This window comes from Kwoniella dejecticola, chromosome 2, assembly GCF_000512565.2.
Source record: "Kwoniella dejecticola CBS 10117 chromosome 2, complete sequence".
NCBI classification, from domain to species: Eukaryota; Fungi; Basidiomycota; class Tremellomycetes; order Tremellales; family Cryptococcaceae; genus Kwoniella; species Kwoniella dejecticola.
The window spans coordinates 93025-109451 of NC_089302.1; the positions used below are offsets into that span (position 1 = coordinate 93025).

At 49.4% G+C, this 16427-nt stretch overlaps 7 protein-coding genes across 7 annotated transcripts; 1 reads left to right on the forward strand and 6 right to left on the reverse strand.

Annotated features, from left to right (window-relative positions):
- Window positions 1-175: 175 nt before the first annotated feature.
- Window positions 176-1245, reverse strand: I303_101491 (uncharacterized protein; the record flags this gene model as incomplete). Its single annotated transcript, XM_018405717.2, has 5 exons — window positions 176-248; window positions 299-421; window positions 507-1029; window positions 1089-1146; window positions 1210-1245. 5 exons carry the CDS (start codon window positions 1243-1245, stop codon window positions 176-178), a joined length of 813 nt encoding a protein of 270 aa, XP_018265998.2.
- A 447-nt stretch (window positions 1246-1692) lies between these two features.
- I303_101492 (uncharacterized protein) lies at window positions 1693-2976 on the reverse strand (the record flags this gene model as incomplete). Its single annotated transcript, XM_018405716.1, has 1 exon — window positions 1693-2976. The coding sequence occupies one exon, from the start codon at window positions 2974-2976 to the stop codon at window positions 1693-1695; it is 1284 nt and encodes a 427-aa protein (XP_018265997.1).
- A 712-nt stretch (window positions 2977-3688) lies between these two features.
- I303_101493 (uncharacterized protein) lies at window positions 3689-4997 on the reverse strand (the record flags this gene model as incomplete). Its single annotated transcript, XM_018405715.1, has 2 exons — window positions 3689-4211; window positions 4363-4997. The coding sequence occupies 2 exons, from the start codon at window positions 4995-4997 to the stop codon at window positions 3689-3691; spliced, it is 1158 nt and encodes a 385-aa protein (XP_018265996.1).
- A 641-nt stretch (window positions 4998-5638) lies between these two features.
- Window positions 5639-8328, reverse strand: I303_101494 (uncharacterized protein; the record flags this gene model as incomplete). Its single annotated transcript, XM_018405714.1, has 3 exons — window positions 5639-6882; window positions 6948-7244; window positions 7326-8328. The coding sequence occupies 3 exons, from the start codon at window positions 8326-8328 to the stop codon at window positions 5639-5641; spliced, it is 2544 nt and encodes an 847-aa protein (XP_018265995.1).
- Window positions 8329-9082: 754 nt separating this feature from the next.
- I303_101495 (NADPH-dependent diflavin oxidoreductase 1) lies at window positions 9083-11476 on the reverse strand (the record flags this gene model as incomplete). The annotated part of the gene is made up of 8 exons (XM_065968359.1): window positions 9083-9441; window positions 9504-9650; window positions 9719-9827; window positions 9896-10045; window positions 10111-10286; window positions 10390-10523; window positions 10616-10987; window positions 11076-11476. 8 exons carry the CDS (start codon window positions 11474-11476, stop codon window positions 9083-9085), a joined length of 1848 nt encoding a protein of 615 aa, XP_065824431.1.
- Window positions 11477-11809: 333 nt separating this feature from the next.
- Window positions 11810-13743, forward strand: I303_101496 (uncharacterized protein; the record flags this gene model as incomplete). The annotated part of the gene is made up of 6 exons (XM_018405712.1): window positions 11810-12180; window positions 12293-12838; window positions 12969-13268; window positions 13373-13483; window positions 13569-13637; window positions 13704-13743. 6 exons carry the CDS (start codon window positions 11810-11812, stop codon window positions 13741-13743), a joined length of 1437 nt encoding a protein of 478 aa, XP_018265993.1.
- A 152-nt stretch (window positions 13744-13895) lies between these two features.
- On the reverse strand, window positions 13896-16427 carry I303_101497 (uncharacterized protein; the record flags this gene model as incomplete). The annotated part of the gene is made up of 1 exon (XM_018405711.1): window positions 13896-16427. The coding sequence occupies one exon, from the start codon at window positions 16425-16427 to the stop codon at window positions 13896-13898; it is 2532 nt and encodes an 843-aa protein (XP_018265992.1).

The following is a 16427-nucleotide window of genomic DNA, read 5'->3' on the forward strand; positions in this document are numbered from 1 at the left end:
CAATCACGCGCAGACAATCGTCATACTGTATAGTACCGCATCTCTATCTCGACTATTTTTGCGCACATGCGCATAGGAGATAGAATAGACGTCATGGACATGTGAAGTGGAGGTATTACGTTGATCAACATTCGGCCTTTGGTCTAGTGTGTTTGTGGTCTGCATTCGTCCCCTCTCATACCCGCTTATAAGGACCTTTCATCTTGTCGACGGCGCTATGCGGATTTGTGTGGTCCAATATGGACCAGCTGGACCCAGTATTAGCGAGCATGCTTAGGGCAGCAGAAAGATGACTCACTCGGGTATGGTAAACTCGATCTCGCTCGGTGCGATACCTCTACCTTTGAAATCGGTTTCTAGTATAACCGAAAGTTTCTGCCAAAGGACATCATACCCTTTAGTAGACAGATGCAGTCCATCTCTGCGTTTCCTCAGATATTTCAGCTTTAGCGATCAGGTGTTGAGAGATAGTGACAGTTGTCGGACTTCGTATAATTTGCACTCACGTGAAATACGGTCTCAGTTTCTCACCACTTCCTCCGGCATCATCCAATGTCCCCTTGAACATATCAACCGTCCTTATCTTCCAATTGCCCTTTGCCGTCTCTGAGCTTTGCCATTTCTTTCCGATCTCCAAGACAGCTTCTGCGTATCTTTTCGTGTTCTCTAATACCCTCTGGCCGGCAAAATCCTCGTCGCCCATCATCTCGGGATATATAGGTGGAGGAGTGATCAAAACGATATTCAGCGGTCCCTTCTGATGGGCCACCTCGTACTCCGATTCCGCCGAGGTCAACTTGGTCAGAATCGCATTCAGATTACTAATGTATTCGTCTAGGGGAACATGTTGGAGGAATTCGGGTAAGACGGAATCGTTCGCGCCAAACCATATTGTCACTAAACGTATTTCCTGAGGATTAGGGGATTCACCACGACGTAAGAGACTCTGATCGAGTAAAGGCAGGTAAAATCGCGTGTTGTATGCTCCTAATCCGCGATTCAAAACATCGATCGTCCGCCTGTAAGCCTCTGCATTCATGCACATCAGCTATAATGACGTCTTCAGAGATGGGCGCACCAAGACGCACCCGAGAGCAGCGCGTTGAGCGACAGTGGTACATCCTGACGCGAGGTGATCGAGTCGCCCTGTCCATGATTCAATGCTCAGCTCGAATCGCAGCCTACCGCGAAGTGTTGGGTCTGACTCACCATCAGCACGATGGCATCTTGGATAGGTCTTGCCATCTTAATCTGCTTGCTCACGAATGGGTTCCGCAGAGGAGTCGAGCTGAATATCAACGGTGAGGACGATATATACGTTTCACTGATGCTTTCTGAATGAGGGCCTCTCGGGCCGGATGACACCGGTTGATCATTTAGCCGATTACACCAGAGCAATCTAGCGAGATTGCTCCGATGTCTGCAACGAAGGTGATGAACAAGCAAGACGTTCATGATGTAGTGTTGACAGAATGCATATTCCGGACCCTTGCTGCTTCAAACGGTCACATCTTACCTTTCACAAACATCCCTGTTCAGATATCACTTGAGCTCAGCTTCATGCACAATCGGCCTGTCGACATCACCATGTGCATCGTGGTCTCTTCTTCAATATCTACCTTACAGAATACGAGCGCACGATAGCGCTCATTCAAAGGACAGAGTATCGAGCTCCACGCGATAGATCTAGGTCTAGCCGTCAATGTCGGCGTCATTTTCAGAGATAGCGATAGATCCAATTTTGCCCACACCTTCAGATCCCCTCCACCAAGTCTCGTAATCCTCGAATGTCATATGAGGCGCAAGCTTGGGCTTACCCGGATGAGCCTCATATTGTTCAATACTCGGTTCCAAAACGTAGAAATGATCAGCGTTGTTCGGATCGCTGGAATAAACCTCGTCTATCATCTCGCGGACCGCGTCGAACCTTTCATTGTAGACTCCTGTCAAGTGTCCCCACACTTTGCCAGGGATCTCTTCGAGGGTGCACTGAACCGTCGTTGACTTGTTCTTCGGCAAAGCATCGTATTTTGCGCGTACGGTATCGATGAAAGACATACTTCTCCTCTGATTTTCTGGGTCGATAGAGAACCCGCCAATCCCGGATAATAACGTCAGGTCGAATTGCGTTTCCGGGGACATGATCTGAACGGAAAATGTTCGATCAGATAGACTGTTTTCTTCAGTCGAACCAACGGTCATCAATTTCTTGGCGTCATCGAGCGTTATCTTAGTACCGTCCGCATCATGGATGGTCGCATATGCTCCTTTCCCGAGATAAAATACCGCATCGATATACCCTTTGCTTTGAACCTTTCCCGAAGCATACAACGCATCGGTCTCTCTCGTGTGTCGATCCCAATCTAGTGGTTTGGTCATGTCCTCCTGGACACGCTCCCAGTTGCGGACGTCATGGTGCTCTTTGGACAAATCAGGGTGGAGTGCAGCGTACTCTTCCTGCGGAGCCATCTTATACGAGATCGATCTACTCTGGTCAGGGTACCTCTTGCTAAACGCTTCGTAGGCTTCAGCGAGTGACCTCTCCAGTATTCCAGCCGCTTTCCCGTGGTATGCTTTGGAGATCGAAGTCCAGGTCGAGCCTTTCGTATAGTCCACATCGTCTGGATAGTTGATTGGAGTATTGGCAGCTTTCTTTAAGATAGGAACCAAGTACTCCTTGTCCAATTCTTCCGCCAGCTCCCATGTTTCTTCGGAGGGCCCTCCGCCTCGGGGATCGTAAGTGCGTCTATTGAACCATCCTCTAGGGGCGGTATGTGGAAGGTCCCGGAAGGTCTCAAAGCCCGGTCCCATGAAGTGGGTGCTTGCGAGCTGGACCGTATTATTGCTAGGTACTTCAGTCTCCGTGGCGCCTAGGCCTGGAACCCCTTTCTTAAGCCTGAGAGACAGATCCGAGCTGGTCGAAGGAGGTGTCATACCCTGATCTTGCTCTTGTCCATGCGATGTAGGCGACGACATGTTGTCTGTATTGTGCTTGCCTGCCTGTGTCGTGTAATCAGTATTTGTCTATTCTCATATAACATAGGATCTGTCGAGATAGTGGCGGATAGTGGTCGAAATGCTGAGACCATTCTCTTATGTATACGTGAAAAGGTTAGTGAAAAGTGGCAAACCCGATGTGCGCGGAGGGTATCATAAAGGAGATGTTCAACCAGCTTTCTTCGAGTGCTATGGAAGGTCCACAAGGGTCTAGGTCTAATACTTCTAAAGGCTGACCAAGAAGTGTGTCCAGCTTCTTTCTGTTTGCTTGTATAGTGGCGCGTGTGAAGTCCAGACTCGCATTCAGTCCTTTTTTTGTGTTGACGTTGACTGGCATTTCCGGACACTCGCTCATGGCACCTCGGTCCACTCGGGACATGCACACTAGCAGGTCGTACTGTACACCATGCTTTCGCTCTCTGCATCTCCAAAGCAGACTGGAGCGAAGGCTTCACGAGATGTGGCTGACTTGTGCCAATGCATCTACATGACCGATGGTGGATCCAGTCTCGCATTGATTGCGCTGCGTCTCAGTGGCGGCCAAGATATCGCATAACATATGAACATCCATCATGTATCATGTAAAATGAACGGACCCAAACCTGGTTGGCTTGAGACAAGATCCCAGATGCAAATGAGCTTGCAAAGTTCTGCAGCGAGCAAGCGAGGTACAAACAGGTAGATATGACTATCAAGAGGCGCACCGTTTGGTATTTGGTCTGGTCTGATAGATCTCGGATTGAGCAGGAGCGAAGTCTGGGTGGAAATTCGAGATACCCCACGAAGCAACGTCTTCCCGATAGACATCCTTGAGGGGGAACCCGTCGACTGTCTCGATGGAGAAGTGGTGTCGAGTATCATCGGTGTCCAGGTCCTTAGCAGCGAGGTCAAACTCCAGCTCCGAAGTATATCGATCTGTGATTATCCTTAGAGTCTGCTGACATTTTGTGTCAAGTTCTCTGCATAGTCTGTACTCGTCGAGTCCTCCATCCGCGGCATCGGCATAAGGGGAAACAGGTTCTAAACGACTGAACTCCCTCGACAACTTCGTGCCGATCTTGTCGTAATACTCGTCGATCAGCGACTTTGCCGCAGAGTTGCGATCCGGATCCGAGGATGGCATTTGAATCATAGCGCACATAGTTCGGTTTGAGGGATAGAGCATATGACGTCTCTTGAGCCCTTGATCACCCACGGTCTCGCCGTCGACTTGCCTGTCCCCAACCAGCGAGTCAGCGATCCCTGCCACCACCCAGATGGCCGGTTCATGTGCCGCTTTGATTGACGTGCGGATTAAATTGGTCTTGTGACTGCTCCTTCAAGATACGCCCCACTGCCCTGGCGGATTGTTGACTGCCCTCTGACTGAGTGGCGAATGACTCCAACGACAGCATTACAGTATTCCTGATGCCTGGTGGTCGATTGTGGAAGACGCTCGATAGACAAGCTGCACTCATCATGAAGAACTTCTGATCGATCAACCTTCGATGTTCCACAAATTCTGCCAAAGTTGAATCAGCACTTGGCCCATCTAGCACACCTCGAACGGTATCAATGGTCCCGCGGACCTCCTGCAAGTATTTTTTCCAAGCTGCCAGACCTTCTTCGCCACGGTTTTCGGCTTCTGCTTGAACGTGGTAGGCTTGTCCCAGAACCACGGTGGGAATACTACCTCGCAACGCTGTGCTGATAGCTGAACCCAAATTGCTCTCTATCGAGTTCAAGTTTCTTCTTCTCTCATCAGTCGGTGCATCGGCGTATCTCTTTCGACTGATGGATAGGCATCTTGCAGGCGCGACATACCACTCGGACCCGATCAATTTGGGATAAGATGACCTTGCTTGGCAAGCGAGTACCTTGATACCGTCCCTCACGTCTCCGCTTGCGCTCTGGGGATCATACAGCTCCAGATTTCTGGGCACGGTCAAGGCTCCATCGATCTCCTTGCCCACGGAAGAATCGGAATGAGCCTGGGTTCCCGCATCAAATTCCACCCTCATGCCTCAGGGGTCACGATCAATTGACGGCATGGTAGTTCAGTGATTGCCACTCTGTGGGATTGATATGTACTATAGTTGAGGGGATTGGCCTTTACTGTACCATCCGCGATTGGTCCAAATCCTGTACGGTGGACGATTTATGTATGCGAAGATATGGCTATAACGGACCCGGTGGCAGCCTGCTTTTAAACAGCAGACAAAGGAGGTCCATGTGCCTATCATAATTATTGCTTCGTTCTTTGTCCAACGTCACAGGGGAGTCCTGCAATGCAGGTTGCGTAGCTTGCTTCTGCGTGACGAAAAAGGGCGGGCGGTTGGTGACGCCTCTGGCATGCGAAGCACATCAGTCAGAGGAAGAGCTATGCCTGCATGCTTGTCATCATACTCGCTGCACAGCAAGATGGTGTATAGAGGAGAGTGACGTGATAAATTGTGTCATACATACATTGCATTGTACAAAATTCTAATCTCTACAAATCCTCATTTGACTGCCTCACGAGCATGGATCCCCCAACTTGGCCTGGCATTTCCACCACTAAAATTGTCTGAGCTTGTTGCACTCAATCCCTTATCGGTCTATTTCTGGCGTGGGAACTCTGATCTGGTGCATCGCTGCAACCCTGTTGGGAATCAATCCAGATTCACTGCAGATCATCCTCATCTTCCCCCAAAACACCCATACTCCTAACCTCTCCTTCCGGATCAATGACCGTAGTCGTATTCGCCGCTCCTCCTTCTACGTACCCCTCAACAAGCTCGAAGATATCTGAATGACTCTTACTTCTCGCTCGTGTGCTCGGCGTTCCATGCGCCGAAGAAGATATGCTCATACCCCTCAGTCTCTTCCTTATTGAGGGCGTGGGCGAAGTTGGATTACTCGGTGTCCGTGCTCCCGTCGATTGAGCTGGTGAGACATGCAATGAATATGTCGTTCGTCTTCTGCTATGACCATGATTGTGGGTGTGATGCTGCGTACCGAAGTAGTTGGTTGCGGATGTCGAACTGGGTGTGGGCGATAATGGTGAAATCCCATGATTGTGCGAATGTGCTTGTTGGGAAGATGGGACGTTGGTGATCGACCTTCGCAATCTCGGGAGAGTGTGTGGGCCGTCGAAGGGTAATGCATGGTTTGATTGTGGGAAAGGGATTCCGCTCAAGTCTAAGCCTAACTCAGAAGCTGACGCTTGGAAGGGCGTACGGGATTTAGGTGTTGGTGTGATTGACCTTGACCTTGACCTTGACCTTGACGTTGAGCCCTGCACGTTGGTACCGATATCTTTGGATTGGACATCGGCGGGTAATGAATCTAGATCGACAGTCGGTCCATTGTCGTCCAGTGTATTTCCTGCCCCTTGAGGTTCACCGATGTCTAGTGCCAAAGCACTCGCTTTAGGTGTCCTCAACCTGCTCGCTCTGTAATCTTGAGCAGCATCGATCTCACTAGGAATTACCTCGGTCTGATTAGATGTATTGGCCACACCCAGCTCGTCCCCATCTCCAGAGACCACCCTCGGCGAAGTTTCCATCTCGGCTTCGACTTCTTTGTTGAGGCGTCCGAGGACCTCCTCTTCCTCTATAGCCGGTAAAGTCTGACAAACCCATTTGCCGACATTGTTGATGGCAGCTGTTGTAGCTGGTAAGAACGAGAACATCTGGAAGACATGGACCATATCCTCGTACAGCTCATGGGTGACGTGTACACCCGCTAGAGTCGCTTTGTGAGCCAATAAGGTGATCTCGTCCCGCAGTACCTCTGAGTCTCCAGACTGAATGAGCATAGGGGGTAAGCCGGACAAGTCGCCAAATAAGGGTGAGGCGTATGGGTGCGTGAGGTAACTCGTTATGCCCTTTGGTCCAAGATAACAAGCCACGGGATTGAGGTGGTCTAGACGCGAGTTGAGACATGAGCACTCCCGATTGCAAGCATGAGATATGGAGCAGCCGACTCACCATCCGCCTCCGGTCGAGGGACCACATCTGTAGCTGCATTCTCATCCCAGCTCCCGCAACTCATGGTCAGATCCACCCAGGGACTCATGAGTACCAATCCTGCAGGCAGCTTGTATCCCTCGTCCCGCAAGTACATGCACAGCGCTAACGACAAGCCTCCACCGGCCGAGTCTCCTGCTATGATGATATTTTCCGGCGGTATCGACAGCGGAGGTGCTAGCAGGCGGAGATAGCCATGAAGTACATCGTGAAGAGGAAGCGGAAAGACGTGCTCAGGTGCTAAGCGATATGTGATGGCTGAGGATATGGACAGAGTATTAGTCAATATGTTTATGATTTTCCGCGAAGTCCTCTCGGCAAGCTGGACAATGTACTCACCGAATACCCTAGCATTACAACTTTTGCTCACGCCGATAGTGATCAATCTGTGGGTAGCAGCGTTGCCCACGTAATAAGCCCCACCATGGACGTAGTATATCACTCTTTCGCCTGTCCTGTCCGATTCTGAGTCGGTCGTTGGGGTAGTTGTACTATTAGTCGAATTGCTGCGATTTGTCCTTTGCGGTGAGGGTGAAGGGTGAGATCCATTAATGGGATTCGAGGATGATGATGATGGGACGAAGGGGTTGATATTTGACTTGGGATGTGAGGTTGTAGATGGTGACGATGCAGATTGGAATGAGTGTGTTTCTGATGTAGGGGGCAGGGAATTGATCAGACCGCTATGTTTGATAGGTGTTGTCGACCTGGATGAAGTCGAAGAAGATTTCCTCTTTGTCTTGGTAGTATTATTTCTTGATCTATTCCTAGCTCTCCTTTCAGCTTTCAGGCGTTTCCAAACATCCGTCCCGACTACCCATTCCCCCGATAATTCCCTCTGACCGTCCTCTTCCTTATCCAGATACCCCAAGAATCCGCGGGCGATCTCCTTGCCCTTCTTCAAGGGGACTTTGAAGGTAATCGGCGTAACGACCGCATCTCCAGGTAAGGGGACTAAGAAGTGCAGCGAGATGAATCGCCTGACGAGGACTATATCCGCTAAGGATGAATGATCCGCTATGTTCCTCATGAAAGAGGTGATGAATGTCATTCTATATCCCCATGATTTCCGCTTGGGCCCGAATATGAAATGGCTCAACAGGTTGAAATACACATGAAGGCCCTTGGTGAGTAGGAACCGGATGAAGAGCCACCATGTTGGTAATGTCCATGTGAACGGGTTGGAGGATGTTGGAGGAGGTAGTCGTTGAGTGAGCGACGGGTCCACCCTGGATGAAGGCGGGATGGGTGATGGTGCTCGGAGGGGATATTCAGAGGTGAAGTTCTTCAGGAGGTGCTTGACAGGAAGCGGCTGTGCGGAATGAAGTTGTTTCGTAGCCATCTCTACTCGTTTTGTCCATCACTATATCAACTTGTATACGAACTTGAGGATGATTGGTTGTACCATTGGACTTGAAGATGACCCCAGGGATCTGTGCTGATGTCGTCCCGCTACACCGCTTGAAGCTTGAAGAGGTTCTTGCTCGATTCCGGGTGGATTCCTGGCGAGATGAGTGTGCTTTGCTTTTGATGATAGCAGAGCGGTTATGATGGCGCAGCAATGAGAGGATAGTACCGAGACAGTAAGGTCTACGATGTTATGTTAAATTATGTTGTTGGTATTCGCTGGTCTGCGATTTGCGGTAATGAATGGGTGAAATGTTGTTGACCAGTCGCGTGTCAGCTAATTAATAACAGAGTTTAAAGTTGAAGCTAGAATAGAATATCATTGCTTGCTTGCGGGGCAACTTGACGAGGATGTTTCCAGGGGATCCGCCGACCTCGTACTTCGGAAGAGCGATGAGCTTGTGGATGAAGAGGGCTACCGGATCGATCACGGAAAGTGAGATGACAGAGTGGTCTTTGATACAAATGCCAAAAGCAGACAATAAATCCATCCATCCTCTAGCTTGCTTCTTCCGGTCCGAACAAGACATGCGTCAACGACACAACACGTGATATCGCTGTACGTAGTAGACAATGATGCAACAATTGAGTAATGCATACAACATTCCTTCACCGTCTATATCCTGTATCAACCATGTTATACCTTATCACAAGGGGATATGGTACATTTGCCCGGATGAGAGCGTAGACTACCAGCTCTCTTCCCCTCCTCTCTTCTCCTCGAACATTCTCTCTATATACTCTTTCGCTTCTTCCTCACTAAATGTCCCGGCGCCTTCCGTACTGATACACCAAGCTAAAGCTTCTCTGACTTCTCGAGGCATAGCATTCGACGAGCCAGAAATGAATACATAACCCCCTTTCTCGACTAACCATTCGTGCACTTCCTCCTTGTTTTCCTTGATCAGATGCTGGACATACACCTTCTCCTCTTGATCCCTGCTGGCTGCAATTTGGATGTTCATGCCCATCTCGCCGTATTTCTGCCATTCGGACGAAAAGTAGAAATCGGCATATTTCGATCGACAGCCAAAATATAATGCGGTGTCTACACAGTCACACTGATCAGTCGACCGCGACCGTAGTCATTTTCTGGAGATGTTCACTCACTGTCGATGGCCCCTTGAGCCACTCTAGCTTCTACAAATGCCCGCATAGGTGCAACACCGGTCCCGGGTCCGACCAGTATCACAGGTATTTCGGGATCTAGCGGCAAGTATAACGTCGGTGGTGAGATGTGTATCGGAATTCGGGAGCCTTGAAGTATTAGCTGAATTAGCTATGGGATCACACCTGTCTGTCCTGCAAAGTTCCGAACGACTCACCGACAGACAAACTATCAAGCCATTGGGAGCACAGTCCTCTTCTGGGTATCTTCAGATTGGTCTTGTACTCCACAAGCGCTACCAAGAGCTGTACTTTGCCTGGATGTGCCTGGATGAATCATCGTCAGTGTCAGCCTTTTTGTGTAGTGGGATCAATGGGAAAAGGACTCGACATACCTCGAATGAACTGGCTATTGAGAATTGCCGTCTCCGCAACGGAGGCAAAATCTCCAGTATGTGGGATAACGGTATTTTTGTCTGCCTGAAGTCTGCCAGAGTCTCCACTATAGACCTCGAAGGTCGAGTTGCATACGTATGTATCTCGTCCTGCACATTTGACTAGCGTGTGAGTGATGGTTCTATCCAGACCATGGACATGTCTCGATACTCACAGGATCATCGATAAATTCGTCTAGCCTTTCCTGTTCCCGCTCATCAGACGATAGCCGCCGCAGCCACTCGAAAAAGCTTTTCCGGGGCGAACAGCGTATATCCAAGTGATTGGTCAATAACGATCGCAATGTTGTAGGTTTACCGGAAGGGGGTAGGTGTTGAGGTAATGATTGTTCTACAACACCGCGTCGCGCAAAGCGGTCAGCCTCGATCTCCCTAACAGAGTGCTATGATGTCCGTTTTTCCTGAACTTGTGAGAAGTAGAAAGGTTGACTCACCCTGCAGTAGAGATTTTACAGTCATTGGTATATCCGCTTGCGATTCCAGATCCATCAATTCCAGAAACATGGTCACGTCTTCTTCGCTTGACTGCGGCTGCAGCGAACAAATCGATCCGGGCAAGTATGGCTCACTGCGGTACACAGTCAGTCTATTTGCCCGTGCAGCATAGTATGTCATGGTGGTTAAGACTTCTCAAAAGAGAGTGGGTCTCACTGTACACACATGTCATCATCCTCGAATTCTAGCTCGATTTCCCTTACATCCTGCCACCAATCCCCCTTTGTCACTCTTTCGTTCTTCCGCAGCGTGGCCCATACCCAATCATCAGGCTTCACCCACCCATCATCGTGATGCCGTATCATATCTTCCACTCTTGTAGGTGCTGCACAGCCATTAGGGATGTCCGATATCGATAATTTGTCCAGGGGTATGTCTAGTCCATTCTGCTTCGACGAAGTAGCTATCGGCGTCAAAGAATATATCGGCGGTGGTAGATCTGTACTTTCAAGTGGTGTGTAGTCCGGTATGATGGGTAAGTAAGGTAGGAAGGTATCGAGTGTCTCTTTCAGCCAAGGTATCAAAGCGTCTTCGATTCTGCGATGTGTATTGCGTTTTATCAGATCTGAACTACTTGAGCTGTGTCCAGCGAATCTACGAAAATAAGGGATAGACGAAGACCTACCCATTAGGAGACCTCTCATCACCCCAGCCATATCCACAAAGCTTATTTCCTCCTAGATCCTCCATGCGTCTAGCCAGTATCTTCCCCGCATAACAAAATCTCTCGTACGAACTATCCCCCAAGCCAAACAGCGTAAAATGGACGTCCTCCAGTATATCTTTAGGCAGATTCGCTCGTAGCAAAGCTTTCCATAAGCTCGTCATTGCAGGTGGAGGATCCCCTCGACCATGAGTTGAAGTGATCAGGATGATGAGGGGTACATGGATGAGCGACTGGATAGGGAATGTTTCCATCGATTGACAAGTGATCTTTCGGCCTTTTGATCGGAATGATCGAGCGACTCGTTCGGCGACATCTTGAGCGTTCCCCGTCTCGGAAGCGTACAGTATCAGAGGTATCATTGGGCGTAAAAGCAGTAGCTGCGCCAGACCCAGCTGGCTGATTCTGTGATAGGTGCAGGTTGATCTAGAGAGGATTGTTCAGGCCAGCATGAATGTTGCGTTGTAGAAGGGGAAGGAGAAATCCGAAAATGCTCTACCTCCACTGTACAAGCGGAATCGGCTAAACTGTTAAACTGTTAATTCGCCTGACCTGAAATGAAACATGCTATGACACGTTGAGCGAGAGGGAGGGAATTCATGACTTTTCTTTCGATGTTCCTTCTCTAAACATCACTCTTCACGCAGACTAATCAGAGCCTACCCAGCCGAGTGAAAGAGGAGAGCATACCCAGAATGCCATTCCCAGGTCTATTCAAACTCCCTTACGACCGCTGTTCGCCCAAGGAGAAAAAGGGATTCGCCTATACTTCCCTGGTGAAAAGATGGCCTGTCGTACTCACCAACATCGTCTCGGCAGTATCCAATGTCAACCACGAGCTTCACATGAACCCAGATGCCAATTCTGAAGCGAAGCTTGTCGAGGGAAAGAAAATCATCAGTCAAATCAGCCAAATGAAATATGATATGGGACACAACGCCGCTTTGACACCTATAGAGAACGACGGCGATATCAATAGAGAATGCTATAATGATGAGCTGAGGACGTATCCTGATGAGGACTGTAGATGGGGGACGATGAATTGGCTTTATGCGGAATGTTATATGTTCGTGCATCCCCTGTCCTTCGCTTTCACTTGCTTACTTTGTTTCCTCCCTGCCTTCCTTACTAATCTATCTCGCTCCCGCTACACATGCTAAACCTCCTCGTCTTTCCAGGTATCGAAGATTGAGGAGCTACTTCGCCTCTACAGTTCACTGGAAAGAATACGATCCCTTCTTCGAGCAAAAAGCCGAGACCTACAAATCCAGCTCCGTCGCCATTGTCCACCTCGCCAAAGCTATGAACCAAGCCGTCCAAGAGACAGACGATTTGTCGCAGAATTACGAGGCTGAGGGATCCGCATTAGAAATTGCCTTCTTGGAGATGATTCAAGCTGACCTATGGGGAAATGCGACTGATCTGTCCTTATTGGTGGATCTCAAATACGAAGATATCCAGAAACTCCAAGCTGTCGGTTCTGCCGCTCAGCAAGAACAAGCCAAGAATATCCTCAGGAATGACTTGCCCAGAGTATGGTCATACCTAAAAACCGTCAAAAACGGCAGAGTCGATATTATATTGGATAACGCCGGATTTGAATTGTTCACGGATCTTATCCTCGCGGACTTTTTGGTTTCTTGTACGCCATTCGTGGATACAGTTGTCTTCCATCCGAAGGCTATTCCATGGTTTGTCTCTGATGTCTTACCCTATGACTTCACGTGAGTTTCACTACCGAAATCCTTCTGTCCCATTCGATACGATCCTCATCCCAATCAGCCAGACATGGGTCACCGTTCTCAAAAGCTGACAAGAGAGTCATATCACTGGTGTTTCATTCGTCATGTACAGCTGGGCCATCGATTCCCTTCTCGACTCCTCATTCTTCGCCTCACACGCTTCCACCCCTCTATCACCAGACGATCTAGCGTCATTATCAGCCTTAGCCAGTCGATGGAAACGATATTTGGACTCTGGCAAATTCAAGCTCTCCGTACCTGCAGACACCAAACTTGGTAAAGCGACTCCGCTTGGTCGATTCTGGACGACGCAGTACGCGTTCCAGGACTTACCAGAGGTTGCTCCCGGTACGCTCGACGAATTGAGGAAGAGCGACTTGGTGATTTTCAAAGGAGATCTCAATTACAGGAAGTGAGTATACACCTTGTCTCACGAATACGGGATGTTTCGCTTGATCTTACATTCTACGTATACGAAATACTTATGCTGATTGATCTTGTTTGTCTGATGCACAGATTGGTAGGAGACGCTTGGTGGCCTACTACAACACCTTTTGAAGAAGCGCTCGGCCCACTCGCGGGCAAAATCACCTTGTTGAGTTTGAGAACAAATAAGGCGGACACGGTGTAAGTGCTCGGTCCTTGAGCGGTTGATAGTCTAGCGGAAAGTCAATGTAAGGATTGCGGCTGATGTCGTGTCATCTCTATGCAGTGTCGGGCTGGAAGAGGGCGTAGCGGAACGTTTGGACAAAGAAGCTCCAGATTGGAGAATATCCGGGAAGTGAGTCGGTTCGCCATCTGGAATCTTCACTGGTGGGGGTAAGGCAAAGCTAACTTGAATGATCAGGTACGCGGTCGTCTCATTCTCTGAGAGGCGAAGGAGATAAAGCGATGAGGACAAACACCTTGACAATTATAGAATATGCATATGCATCAAATAGAGTATAGATCATCCAGCCTTTCTCCGATATCCGTCGACAACCGACCATTTCGCCTCCTATGGTCTGTTTTTGAGGGCGCCCTAAAGTAAAGTCGGTATCTACTCCATGCCATCACCTCGAGTGACTTTATTCAGCAAATCCCCATTCACTCCCATCCTAGTCGGTGTTCCAGATTTGCGCGGCGTAAACACATCTCTAGGGGACGCAGGGGGCGAGATGGGATTGGTTGTCCGAGGCGAAGGCCATGGCGGGGGAGGTTTCCTTCTTGAAGAAGGGGTTCTTGATAATGTGCCTTCGGTGGGGGTTCCAACGAGGTTACTTTGCATCTGATTCGGTGGTGTAGATGGCCTTGGTGATGGTAATGAAACAGAGGCCGCAGACAGCATACCACGAGGTGAAGATATACTTGAATCCCGATCTCGATCTCGGATTCTACTGACCATACTGGGCCGACGTTTCCTTGTTGGCGTAGCATGTATATCCATCGGAAAAGAAATAAATACCAATTTACCCGTGGGTTGGTCTAACGATAAGCTGAGATTGATCGAGCTTGCCGAGTGGGGAGCAGTCGCGGTCACCCCACCCGTACTTAGTTGTAAAGGACTAGTGGGCGTATTTGGGGATTGACTAGACTGTTTCTTGATCGTTACTTCCCATTTGATCTCTCCAATTTCCTTTTCGTTTCCGTTTCCGTTTCCGTTATCATTATCGTTTTCATTCTCACCCTTTGTACTTATGCAGTTGACAATCACTTCGTAGCCGCTCGGGATCGAAAGGGCATTGCCATTGCCATTGCCATTAGGAGACCTTCGATTGGCACTGGCACCGACACTTATAGAACCTCGAGAAGGAGTAAGAAGTGAAATAGATTGACGATGTGGATGAGCGCCAATCTCGCCGTCTGCATCGGACGATAGAGCTGCGTCGGTATCGCTCTCGAAGGAAGATGAGAAGGATGGTTTCCTAGATCTGGGACCGGACCTCATATTCCCATTTGTGCCGGTACCATCTGAACCATCTACGATTCTGGGTGAATCGTCCAATGAACCTTGCCTTTTGGGTGTCGAAGGTGGCTTGTCGACGAGATGGCTCCGCAGTGTCGGTGAATCAGATTGATTGCGAGACGCTGACGAAGATCTGCCTTGATCGACTGATAGGGAGGGACGATGGTGACTCAGTTGCTGGTGCTGATGCTGATGCTGGTGCGGACGTTGGCGATTCGGAGTTTGTGTACCGGAAGATAAGGAGGGTTTACGGGCTAGCCATTCAGCTCGATTACTTGATGCGGGTGTAGGAGAGGCGCTGTTCTCATTATACAATTGCTGCAGCTGCTGTTGCTGTTGTTGTTGTTGTTGTTGTTGAAGGCGCAGATTTGGAGAGGAAGAAGTATTGTATCTCGTCCTGTTCTCAGCTGCTGAAGTCGAGCCGCCGGACGAGGGCCCTCCAACGGCGGAGAGAGCTTGGAACATACCCATACTAGGTGGAGTCTCTGGTCTACCGCCTACATGATGAGCATTTGTTGGTGTGCCTGCCCTCTGATTTGCAAGAGCTCTAGGAGATCTTGGCATGGGCCTTCGCGGTGGAGATAGGGCAGTAGGATAGAATGGTGTCGTAGCTGAATCAGGCGGTGTAGGGGGCTCATATTCACCATCCTTATCCCTATCTCTATTCCGACTTCCATCTCTGTGTCCATCATCTACGATAGCGTTCTGAGGCTGAAGATGTAGACCGTCACCCTGCATGACTTTATCGAATATGCCCATCCCCTTCCCGCTATTCGAACCTAATCCACCATCTAACACTTTAGGCAACGAAGAGGATAATGGCAAAGCCTCAGCATTCGTCCCCAGCCCCAACGCCGCTAAGTTGAGTGAAATTGCTTCTTCCCGCGATCCCGATGTCGATGCAGAAGAAGAAGGAATGATGACTACCGGTTCGTCTCCTTCATTGCTCATCTGTAGTTGGCCATCATACACAAATGCTGATCGTTTCGCTTGGTTCGTACTGGCTCCAGACGATGATGGGGAGGATAATCCGTAAGCTAGATTTGTTCGTGATGTTTCGGATCCACGTCTTGTTGGGTAAGTCGAAAATTTGTCCCGCTCCCTATCCCTTTCCTTGTCAAGACTCCCGTTCTCTCTGTTCAAGGGTCCATCGAAAAAGAATCCACGAGGGGGAGAAGGGAAACCTCTGGGCGAAGAAGGTAATCTACGAGGAGAAGTGGGTGGCTCAGACCCAGTACTTCCGATATGACCATTTGATGTAGTCGGCAGAGGTTCCGATTCGGAGAACGTGGGAGGATCATTCGACTTGTTGCTCAGACTGGCTTTGCGACGTAGTAATCTGGACGGATGGTATTTGGAGGTAGGCGATTCGGCAGGCACAAAGGCAGGTACAGGTACAGCAGAGCTACTTGCATTTCCACTGGTACTGCTACTGGCATTAGCGTTGATCGTAGCTGATGAGGCGTTCGTTGAGGACGAGGCAAATGGATGAGTAAATTGCGGCGGCTGCGAGGTGCTTGTACTAGCCTGAGAGGACGACGATGCTGATTGCACTTGTGATGGTGATTGCGGCGATGGATCTGCGTTCTTGTCCTGACTTGACCGCAGAAATGGGAATTGAGGCAT